We start from the raw sequence: 12426 nt of genomic DNA on the forward strand, positions 1-12426 counted from the left end.
AGGAGGAGGAGGAGGAGGAGGAGGAGGAGGAGGAGGAGGAGGAGGAGAAGAATCCAGAAGGAGCAGCTCTCCCTTCGCTTCTCCTGCCTGTGGAGCTACTGTGGCCCACTGACTCTTAAATCTGTTTTCTGTACTGGGGCCTCTTGGACCTGCCCCAGACCTTCTATTTATCTTTAGTTCCAAGTCCCAGAGTGGAAGTGCCATCAGGAAGCAGAGTGGTGTCCTCCTATGGGCTGGAGGGATGTGGCTGAGGCAGAAGTTTCTGTGTGAAACATATCAGCACTGCCAAGATCTGAGCCCTGACTCAAGTGTGAAATTGAGTCATCACCAGAGATGCAATGGGCCAGCAGGATGTTTGACAAGAGCCTTCAAACTGAGACAAGAAGAGAGGGCGGCTCCTGATTCCCCTCCATTGCTCTTTTTCCAGTGTGTTTTCTTGGTGTTATATTGGTTCTGGCTTCATAGAGATAAACTCAAGTGTGTCATATACTTTGATAATATCTACCCTTTGCCCCCTCCAATTCCCTAGTCTCCTCCTCTTTTCCCTATGTGCCTTCTGCTTTCCTGTTATATATACATATACATGACAGAAAATATATATTTATATATAAATGTATATAGAAAGAAATACACACACGTGTGTGTGTGCATTCTTGGGGGGGGCATGACTCGGTGGATAACATGCCTGCTGTAGAAACCTGTGAACCTGGTGCAGATCTCCAGCAATCACACACAAAAACCAGGCCTGGACGCATGTGTCTGCAAGCCCAGTGTCGGTGAGGGGTGGCAGAGACAGGCAGATCAGCGGTGCTCACATGCCAGCTGGGCTGTCCAGAATGGTGAGCTCTATTTAGAGAGACTTCGTCTCAGAAACTAAGGTGGGGAAAATGGTACAAGACGTGGACCTTGGGGTTCCGTAGAGGCATGCACACAGGCAGCAAATGCAGCTGCTGGCACACACCTCCCCCACCACACCGCACAGGCACGCACACAAATTTAGGGTCACAAACGGAAGAACTTAGGTCATTTTTATCTCTCAGGATCTAACTCATTTCACTGAAAATGGTGATCTCTAGTTAGTGTCCATTTTCCATTAAATGAGATAATTTCATTTCTTTTTTACAAATGAAAAAAACCCTATTGTGTATATACAGCCTGTTTTCTTTGTTTTGTATTGTTTTTGAGACAGGGTTTCTTTGTGTAGCCTTGGCTGTCCTGGACTCACTCTGTAGACCGGGCTGTCCTCGAGTTCACAGAGATGCACCTGCCTCTGCCTCCCAAGTGCTGGAAGTGAAGGCGTGCGCCACCTTGCCCAGCTTGCAGCATGTCCCCTTTGCCCACTCATCTACTGGCAAATACAGTCTAGTTCCCAAGCTTGCCTGTGGTGGACAGTTCGGCAATAGACGTGGGAGCGCAGGCCTCTGTAGCGTGTTGACTTAGGTATGGTGTCCCTCGTGTAGCTGTGTGGGTCACAGGCAGGCAGCCAGCCAGCTATGAATGCTGCCCGGCACACCTACAGATAACAGCCTAAAGTCACGATGTCAGAAGGCTGCCACAGTGTCCCTGACCTACCAGCCTTTGCAGATGGGCCAGGAAGTGGTATACGGATGGACTCCGAAGCCTGTGTTTGCTCTCTGACCTTTGCAGAAGGTGCTGGCCTGTGGTGTACTACCATACTGTACTGTGGGCACCTGAGCTCAGGGACATGGCTTCTTTCAAGGAAGTCTATGCCATGCTGGGGAAGAGGGAGGGGCCACTGGGTTGATGCAGATCAAAGGCTTGGTGGGGACAATCCTCTGCCCAGTGGCCTGGGGCTAGTCTAAGATGAAGTCCTGAGCAGAGAGCTGCTGGAGAGAGATGGATTCCTTTTCACAATAAGATCACTTCTTTCTGTCCATGAAAGAAAAAGTGTGCCCTGTCACACATCCCCACAGTAAGAGGATGTTTCCTCGGGTTGGTTTTTATAAAGCATTCTCACCAAAGGGAACTACAGCTTCAGTTTTCAGCTAGGAGGTTGCACACAGCCTCTGTAAGAGCTGACAGGCTCCTATGAGGTGGAGCAACCTGAGGTGTAGAACATGACCCACGTGCCTGGGAGCCTGAGGACCCCTGGCTCTGGCAGTCTGGTGATTAATGCATAAAGCAGGAAGACATTTAATTGGCTACTGTGGAGTCCCCTGAGCACGGAACAGTCAATAAATATTTATTAAGTGTGTTTTCCCAGGGCATGAAGCACTTGCATGGTGATAACTTATAATCAAATAGCAAAGAGTTGTTGAGTTGTGAGTGCAATGTGCATCAATGAGACACACGCTAGGGAGAGAAAGTTAGAGAGAAAACACCTACCATCTGTCTACAGCTTATCCAGCTGAGGCTAACCATGAGCAGATAGGAAAGAAGTGTGTTACACAAGCCACAGCAAAGGAGGAAGGAGAGAGAGAAATATAGAAACAAAGAGACCGAGACACGGAAAGAGAGACACAGAGAGACAGAGAGAAGGAAGATGAAAAGGAGGAGGCAAGACAAACTTATAATTAGCTTTAGACAAACAAAAGAAAATTTATTTTTAAAAGCCAGTCTCTGATGCTAACAGTTAATTCATTCATTTGTTACCAAAGTGGATATTATCTAAAAGAATGCACAGAGCTAACTGAAATGGGCTTCCAAAAACCAGTTTCTGCAGTAAAGACAAAATATGGCTTTCTGCACCCATTTGGAGACATTTCGCCAGTATGCTTATGCAATACCCCTAAAGCACAGTCACACTCGATTCTAAGCGGTGTATCGCCAACTTGGGGATGGGCATTGGGATTCATTTACTTAAGCTTGAGCATTTATCCTGAGTTAGAAGCAAATTGAAAACCCTGCACTTGAGATCACATTAAACGAGGGTGCTGTAATTACCGCACACTCCCCTTGTGTCTCTCTCTAGTCCACAGCCTGGGAGTGCACAGGCAGTGAGGGAGGATGTCTGCACGGGGCTGGGCAGGATGCGGCATCTTCGTGACTTCCAGAACAGCTTCGGACTTGGGGCAGGAAATATTGATGAAAGATGCACAATTCCTGCAGATTCACGGCTTCTTTCTTTTTAAATTTTAGTGTGTGTGTGTGTGTGTGTGTGTGTGTGCGCGCGCGCGCGCGCACGTGTGTGTGTGTGTGTGTGCGCACACGTGCACATGCATGTAGAAGACCAGAGGCCAGCCATGATGTCATTTCTCAGGCTGTTCATCTTTTTACGGGACAAGATCTCTCATTGCTGCTGCAGCCTCAAAGATTCTCCTGTCTTCACCTCACTGTGCTGGCCTCCCAAGGGGGGCCCCATGCCCCCACTCTTTTATGTGGCTCTGAGGAGTGCACTCTTGAGCCCTCATCCTTTCTCGGTAAGTGCCGCCACCTCTGCAACCCTATCATAACTTCCTATTCTTTATTTTAAAAAAAGGCTGGCCTGAGGCATCTTCCCGACATCCATTCTGCCCACTCAGAGCATTGCCGGGGTCCTTGTTCATACAACCCAGAAAAGAAAAACTGAAAAAGCTAAAGTTTTAAACCTCTGTCCAAATCAAACTAACAAATTTTCCAGAATGGCAGACCCCAAGGAGGGAGAGGACTGCAAGCACTTCTGACTCAGAGCGGGGTGCTTTGCAGGCTTAACCCAAATCCAGTGAGCACATCACTTTAAGACCACCTGCGTCCGCAGGCTTGATTGCCTGGGCCACATCCCTGAGGTGCTGAGGCATTGATCCAGTTTCCACTTGAGGTCACTTACCTGCTCCCCTGAAGAGAGGTGCTCACTGGTAGCCTGCCGAAGGGAGGGCTGTGCTCTGCCTACAGCAGGTGCCTGATGAGAACTGATGAAGCTCACACTGGCCAAAAATTGCTTTATAGTACTCTGGCCCCCCTCCTTGTGCAGAGATCCTAGGAGACCAGAGAATACAGTAGAACGATTACATGTGGTGGTGTGGAGCCCGCTAACAGTGTGCAGATGTTTGTCTGTGTTTTGCCGAAGTCTGCAGCGGGCCTGCTACCCCACAGAAACCAGAAATACCTGCCCGTCACAGAATGTAAAGGCACAATGTAAAGGAACTTTTGTTCTCCTGGCTCAATTGCTGTCTTTCAGGCTTACTGCCTCAGTCCGCTAACCCAGGCCTAGTCCAGGAAGCTTCTAGCCTTTGTACAATCTAACCAGGGCCTAGAACGTTCTCTGCCTCTGAGACTTGCTGCTTAAAAAGTTCACCCTTTCTTGTTCTCTCTGAGCTCTGGGCTGGCTGGTTCAAGTCAGCTGTTCTGGCTCAAAGTCCTCTCTCAACTGACTGATTCAGCCTGCTCTAATCATTGGGCCCCTTCCCATTCTCTGGCTCTGCTTGTTCTCTTTTCAACCTGTCTCTGTATATCTGTCCTAGTAAAACTGCCTCCTCTGTCTCTGTCTCTGTCTCTGTCTCTCTCTCTCTGTCTCTGTCTCTCTCTCTGCATTACCCATTAAGTAGCTTTCCTTTCCTCTCCTTGTGAAAGTTGGGCGTATCCTATTCTGTCAAGTCTTTCTCTGATTGGTCACTTTTTCTGTCACTCAATTAGACATCAGTCCCAAGCATGAATATTACCTCTGCAAACTAACTTTCCCTTCTTTGTTTGGAATTAAAGATATGTACCACCACTCCTGGGCCTAATATTTTCTTTACCTGAAACTTGCTCTTTACTCAGATCTGCTTGCCTCAGTCTCCTGGATTAAAGACATGTTTGTATTCCAGCCAGATCACAAAACCTAGATCATTTGGGGATGTGATCTCTTGCCAGAGCAGCCATGTTCTGAATTAAAATTCCTCTACAGGAGAGGCAGGATCGTTGTGTGATATGAAGTGGAGAGTGTCATGTCTACCGTGCCTCAGATCCCGTGGCATTTCAGAAGCTGTGCACAGCTTTAAAGACGACGACAACCTATCAGGATGGCATCTCTTAGTCTAGACCACAGGTGTGAGGAGACCAAGAATGGCTGACGCTCTAAGCCAGTGGTTCTCAGCCGTCCTGACGCTGCGACCCTTTAATACAGTTTTTCATGTTGTGGCGACTCTTCCCCCACTATAAAACTATTGTCATCGCTACTTCATAACTGTAAATTTGCTTCTGTTCTGAATCATAATGTAAATATCTGTGTTTTCTGATGGTCTCAGGTGACCCGTGTGGAAAGGTCATTAGATTCCCCTCAGTTGAGAACCACTGCAAGAGGCTGTTAATCACTGTACTCCTAACAGCCCACAAAAGAGGCTTCTTCCAGCCCAACCTCACAAACCCAGCGTCTGCCTCCTGAGGCAGGTGTTCTCGGCCCTACTCGGACTCTTAGATGTTTGAAGGCACAGTGACAATTCTTCCAGGAACTGTGTGACTTTCAGACTTGGCCATTGTTGTCTTAAAAATCCATGTCCCCTCAGGCTGTATGAACTGATGTTAGATTCACCTTTGAGTTTTTAGACTGTTTCAGTTTTTTATTTGAATTTGTATTTATTGCCTCTCTCTGTTGCTTCCCCCTCTCTTCTCTCTCTCTCTCTGTATCTGTGTGTGTGTGTGTGTGTGTGTGTGTGTGTGTGTGTGTATAAGTACACACATTCTGTGGCATGGCCCACATGTGTAGGAGGGCAGAGAATACTTTCCAAGAGTGGGCTTTCTCCTTCCACCTTGTTGAGGCGGGGTCTCTCTTGCTGTTTCTGTCACACTGAGTATGCCAAGCTAGCTAACCCGTAAGATACTGGGCAATTCTTTGTCTCTGCCTCCCGACTCCCTGGAGGGATGCTGGGATTGCAGCCAGGAACCACCACATTGGCTTTTTGTGGGTTCTAAGCATTGAACTCAGATCATCAAGCTTAAGGAGTATTCACTTGTACCCACTGACCATCTTGTCGGCCTTGTTGTTTGGCTTGGTTTTTTGTTTGTTTTTGCTTTGTCTTGTTTTGTTTCATTTTTAAGACATGGTCTCTTGTAGCCCAGAATGACCTCAAACTCAGTGTGTAGCTGAGGATGACCTTGAGTTAATTATCTGCGTCCTCTACTTCCTGTGTGCATAGATTACAGGCATGCACTACCCTGCCCAGTTTATGTGGTGCTGTGAATCTAACCTAGGACCTTGTGTATGCTACACACTGTACGACAGAAGGCGCCATGTCTCCATCCAGCCCAAAAGCTCTCAAAACTTACCGGTGGAGCAGAGCTAAGAGCACTCTGTGTGTGTGTTTGTATGTCTTTCTCTTCCTCTCTCTCTCTCCTTCCCTCCCTCCCTTCCTCTTCCCTTCTTTTTTTTTCTCCCCCTCCCCTTTCCCTCTCCCGAACCCCTCTGGTGCAATCCCTCTGAGGTTTGTGTTTTACCCTGTGTTTAGGGTTTCCTCATGAAGTCACACTCCAATCGCCCAGGTGGTAGCTGATGCCATTCTACCAGCTGAGCTCTTAATACACCCAGCTCATTGCTAAGCTTTTGTAATGGTGCAAAAGGACTCTTAAAACTGCTGCAATCCCACTCTGCTTAAGAAGGACCCAGTCTAGAAATGCATCAGGCTTTTCATCATTATGCAAGCATCTGTATGTTTCTACAAGCAAAGACAGCTGCAGGGTCATGAGGCCATGTCACCTCCTGGTGCCATCATAGCAGAGCTTTGCAGACTGAGACCTCTTCTGCGGTGCCCTGCTGTATTCCTGTCAGCGTTGTCCCTTCATCCCAGCAGCATACAAGAGAAGTCTAGGGATGCAGCGCAACAGAGAGCAATTGCTTGGCAAGAATGAGGTCCTGGGTTCAGTCTCTGTCATCAGGGGACAAAATTATTTTCTCTTCTATTTGCTTAATTATGTGTATGTGTGAGTATAGGTACACATGAATGCAATCACCCAAAAGGGCCAGAAGAGGGTGTCAGAAGAGGGAGCTGGAATGAGGTGTTGGCCAGTTTTGAGCCATCCACTGTGGGTCCTGAGAACCAACTCAGGTTATCTGGAAGAACAATAAAGGCTCTTAACCACTAAGCCATCTTTCTAGCCTCAAGAATAAAATTCTTCATGTTGAAAGTACTTATGACATGTCGCTCTCCTCATTTTGTTGGCCGCTAACACAAGCTTGGCCACCGGGTTTGTACTACAAGCAATGATAAAAATGGTGCTACATGGGTTCTCAGCTTTTTAAATCTGTCCGACTTTGCCTATGAGTTTTTCGTATTGTGTGTCATAAGTCAGATAGTCTAAGGATAGATTATTTAAAAAAATGGTCCAGAAAACACTTGTATATAATCATTGAGAGGGGCTGGTGGAGAGAGAGCTCAGTGAGTGCTTCCTGTGTAAGTACTTCCTGTGTAAGTACGAAGACCCGAGTGAGCCCACTGAGGCAGGGTCTCTCCCTGAGCCCAGAGCTCATACCTTAGCTGGTAGAAGCCAGCCCCAGCAATCCTCAGGTCCACTTGGACCTAGGGTTACAGGCATCTGGGGAGACATGCGACTTGTTACAGAGGTGCTGGGACATGAACTTCAGTTCTCAGTCATAAAGCAAGATGTCTTAGCCTCAGAGCCATCTCTGAAGCTTTCCCCTACGCACCCTGAATTTGATCCCCAATACTCATATGAAAGAGTTGGGGCGTGGGGGTGCACACTTGTAATCCCAGCATTGTGGAGCCGGGGTCAGGAAGATCCCTGAAGCTTGATGGCCAGCTAGCCTAGCCTAACTGGTGACCCTCAGGGTCCAGAGAAAGACTGTCTCAAAAGACAGCATAAATGGCATCTAAGGAAGGGCACTTGGGATTGACTTCTGCCTCTACACATAAACAAACACAATATCAAAAACAGTTGGTTTTTTTAATATCTAATTTATTTTTATGCTTGTTGGGGGTTTGTCTACATGTGTGTCTGTGTGAGCGTGTCAGAAGCCCTAGAACTGGAGCTACAGACAGGTGTGAGCTGCCATGTGGGTGCTGGGAATGGAACCCAGGTCCTCTGGAAGAGCAGCCAGAGCTCTTAACCACCGAGCCTTCTTGTCAACCTCTTCTGTGAATTTCTATGAGCAGGAAAGCCAGACAATGACAGGATGCTGTCCTTTCTTCACTGCAGGTACATGGCCATCATCCACCCCCTCCAGCCCCGGCTGTCGGCCACCGCCACCAAGGTGGTCATCTTTGTCATCTGGGTGCTGGCTCTCCTGTTGGCCTTTCCGCAGGGCTACTACTCCACCACGGAGACCATGCCCGGCAGAGTAGTGTGCATGATCGAGTGGCCAGAACACCCCAACAGGACTTACGAGAAAGCGTGAGTAGAGATTTGCCAGCCTCGTGTTCCGCTTGGAAAGCACGCTGTGCTGTGTGGAGACTTCCTTGCCCTGACTTCTTCCTTCTCCCTTCTATATTCGCCTATCAGTGAAGATTTCCCATGCGTCTGCCTGCCCTTCTCACAGCCACTGTGCTGACACAGTGTCAGTCCAGCCACCACCGTCAGGGGACAGGACCCTCAATACTGTGAGAGACACGAGAATATTAAGACCTTGTTCCCATTACAGGTCCCTCTGAGTGCCCCTCCTCCTCTCTTGGGCCCTTTGTCTAAGATGCCCCCTGCCAGCATCTGTGTTTCTGCTGTGCCCCTGGGCTAGGCACAGCGTGATGGGAGGTGGGAGTGTCTCCACTCCAGTCACTCTCAGCGATGGCCTGCTCCTCACCCCCTGACACAGTCCCTCTGCAGCATGTGTTTCACGCTGTCAGCTAGTTCCTCATGAAGTCAAGCGGCCACTGCTCAGGTGAGAGCTGGTTCCATAGCACAGGTGTTATGTGCTACCTCTCTTTCCTATGTACCACAGCCCCAATCCCTGCACCAACACCCCCTTCCTTCTCCTAAACAATGTCACTGCCCTTGAATCTTTCATCTCATAAGCTGCCTCCAGGAAGGCATCAATCCAAATCCTTCTCAGGAGTTTGCAATGTGAGAAATGAGACATCCCCATTCAGATGAAAGCATAGAAGGCCTTTTAGTGTCTAGGGGTTACAGAGCACACACAAGCAGGCTTGTCTCATAGGAGGAGGGCTGGTCACTGACAAGCTTTCTCAAGATGTCTTGGTAGTTTTCCCTAACGCTTCTTGCCCTGGAGGCAACACTGAAACGCCTTCTTCTTTCCTTGGTTCTGCTCAGTTGAAGGGTGATGTGAGATTTCTATCAGCATCCATTTTGTGGACTGACAGCACAAGGGTAAGGTGGTCTTTTGGAAAACCCTCTGTGATCCTCAAATCTCAGGCTTGTTATTCAACTCAGAAAAAACACTGATGTCAGAGATGGAAGACCAGAGATTTTTAATTGTGAATTGCCACTAGCCGTATGATCACTGGCAAGGATCCCAGCATCTCCTTTCTTCTCAAATGGAAGAAAATAAAACATTGTTTCCTGTAAACAAGTGTCATTACTATCACATGAAATGATGCATATCTCACATTGTAAACTGTTAAATGTCAGTCGGGACTTATGAACCAAATTCATTGGATAGCAGTGTAATTGTGTGGCCTTTAAATTTACTAAATACTGAGATAAAACATGGTATCTGTCATGCCACTTAGATCTGAGAGTTCCAAAGTCTGTCACACAGCCACTGCGCTATATCTGCTACACAGAGCATAAAAATGTGGCCTGCCAGGAAGCAATGAGTAAGATGGAGACATGGCCCTCCAGACACCAACAGTGAGTCTAATCCATCAAGCGGTGGAGGCTGAATGCTCAGCCTGCAAAGAGACGCTATGAAATAAGCCTTTCTGGTGAAGCTGCAAGCCAGGTCTCTGTGATGCAATGTGCATGGCTCCACCGACTGAGCAGGACTCGGCCAGGTTTCCTCCAGGCAGGGAAGAAAATGCCTCTGGGCCAAATGCCTCAGGGACAAAACAAACAAACAAACAAACAAACAAGCTGGCTTATTTACAAGATACCTACAAGTTCTTCATTCTTACAACAAATTTAAAGCTGAACTCAGAATAGATTTCTCTTCCCACACAACTTTCGGGTTTCAGTCAATGAGCAGCGGTGCTTAGAGACTTGCTTGAGAACATCTTGTTGATTTGTGTTTATTAATGACTAGAAATTTCCTTCGAGACTCAACACAATGCACTGGGATTGTCATTTTTCCTGGTTCTGAGAACTCAGAGGAGGTGTTATGGGTTGTGTGGGCAGGTTTGCCGTCATTGTTTATTGTAGTCACTGCTCTGCTTTCATTCTCTGGCCAAAAGAAAGTTAGGGAAGAAAAGGATTCATTTGGCTTATGCTTCCAGGTCACAGTCATTGAGGAAACCCAAGGCAGAAGCTTGAAGCAGAAACCATAGATGAACATTGCTTGCTGGCCCACTCTTTGGCTCCCTCTTATCCAGCTTTCTTATATAGCTCGGGACCACGTGTCCAAAGAATGGTGCTTCCCATAGGGGGCTGGGCTCTTACATATCAGTTAAAACAATCAAGATAATCCCTATCAGACTGGCCAACCTGATAAAGACAATTATACAATTGTGATTCTTTTTGGGTGATGCTAGGTTTTGTCAAGTTAATGTTTAATAAAAATATGATAACCTAGGAAACATGACTCTGGATTATGAGCATTTGAGGTTATTTTCTCAAGAGACATATAACACGTTTATTTTCCAATATTAAGTTCAAAAGGTCTATTTGCCTGTCTTTCATACATTGACTGTAACACAGACATAATTCAGGAGCGTAACACAGGTTCCACATTAAGCACTGTTTTCTGTTTCCATAACCTCTATAATGTATTATGCTGTGTTTATAGAGATTTAAATTTTAACATGTTTATATTCTCTTCTTTTAGAACTAATGATTGTCCTTTCCACCATACATAATAATCCCAAAGGTGAGGCCAGATGGAAACTTTGTTTTGAGGCATTGTTATAATTAGGATGAACATGTTGGCCCCAGTTCCAGGGGAGATCAACTCCGAGCCTGATCAATTTCTAGTTCAACCATTAATGATCAATTCCTTTAAGGCTTCTATCCTGCTAGTATATCCCACATAGAAATATTGGAAGAAGTAAATGTGTAGAAGAATATTGGAAGAAATACTTATCAGTTTGACAAGATTTAGGACTAACATGAAAACATGTGAGGATGTTTCCAGAAAGGTTTAACTGAGAAAGGAAGACCCAGCCTGAACATGAGCTCCAGCATCCCACGGGCTAAGATCCAGGACTGAACGAAAAGGAGAGAGCAAGCTGAGCACCAGCACTCATCTCTTTCTGCTTCATGGTGTGGATGCCCTGTACCCGCTGCCTCAGGCTCCTGTCTCCATGTCTTCTCCACTGTAATAGACTTCCTTTCCTCACACTGTGAGCCAAAATACTCTTCCTTTCTTAAGTTGCTTTTTTCCCAGGTGTTTTGTCACAACAAGAAGACAAATTACTAAAATAAAAAGCAAACAACTCACATGAACTGTGGGACAAGGCTCCCATACGTGGTAAGGATCTGATGAATGCTGAATGCCGACATGAGCAACACTCATTGATCAGGTTGCCGGCAGGTTGATAGCATGCTGAACAGATGCTTAGGCTCAGTTTTTCATAGATTATTTGTGCTAACAAATTAATTATGGAGCGGTATTGTAAAAATATCATAAATGCCTTCTGACTAAATGGTGAACTTCCACCCCTAACCATTCATCATTCACACCCTTCTATAATACACAAATTCAGTGAAGAAATATGAAAGCTCGATTTAAAAAATAGACTAAGTTTTAAACATGCTTATTACGAAAGGTTCAAAACTTCCATTAGTGTATAAAATGACATTCAACTTAATTCAGCATGCATGAAATAGAAATTCAAACCATAACAAGGTCATGATACACATACTCAGACTACCCAATGTCTTGACTCAACTAAATGTTCTAAGTTTTGTAAAGATGGAGGCAATAAGAACTTTTGTTGCCTGCTAGAAAAAAAAAATCCAAATTTACACAATCACATTGTAAAATGTTCCAATTGTTTCTAGAAAACTAGAAATTATACATGCCCAGAAATTTCTCTCAGTGGTAATTACCCTAGCAAAGCTCAAGCAGCTATGAGCTAAGAGCATATAACAGCTCTCTCAGGTCAGAATTATGCTTACTCCCCAATTTCATATGGGATTTCATATGTCTACCAGTAAACTAATTTTTAATTGTATACCCTATATCACTAATAAAATCACTAAAATATAGCCCTATGATTGGCTCAGACAGAATTTTGCAAAAAAGTATAACAAAATGACATTCTTGAAATATAAAATTAGTTGGAAGGATGCTGAATTCCAGCAAGAAGTTGACACCCTCTAAGCAAAGTCCACAGTCTTTTGTGCAGAAAGGACAGTGGTGTGAGGGGAAGAGGCACCTGGAGAGCCCTGAGGGAACAGTGTAGACAGTGGTGTGAGGGGAAGAGGCCCTGAGGAGACCTAAGGAGAGAG

General features: G+C 46.0%; 1 protein-coding gene across 1 annotated transcript in view; it reads left to right on the forward strand.

The window, feature by feature from the left end:
• Positions 1-12426, forward strand: part of Tacr1 (tachykinin receptor 1) — a 160595-nt gene that overhangs the window by 80957 nt on the left and 67212 nt on the right. The window contains exon 2 of the mRNA XM_055596491.1: positions 8068-8262. Coding sequence (XP_055452466.1) covers positions 8068-8262 — 195 coding nt within the window. The remainder of the gene's footprint in view (positions 1-8067; positions 8263-12426) is intronic.

The sequence above is a fragment of the Psammomys obesus genome, unplaced genomic scaffold (assembly GCF_907164565.1).
Source record: "Psammomys obesus unplaced genomic scaffold, mPsaObe1.curated_primary_1811, whole genome shotgun sequence".
NCBI lineage: Eukaryota > Metazoa > Chordata > Mammalia > Rodentia > Muridae > Psammomys > Psammomys obesus.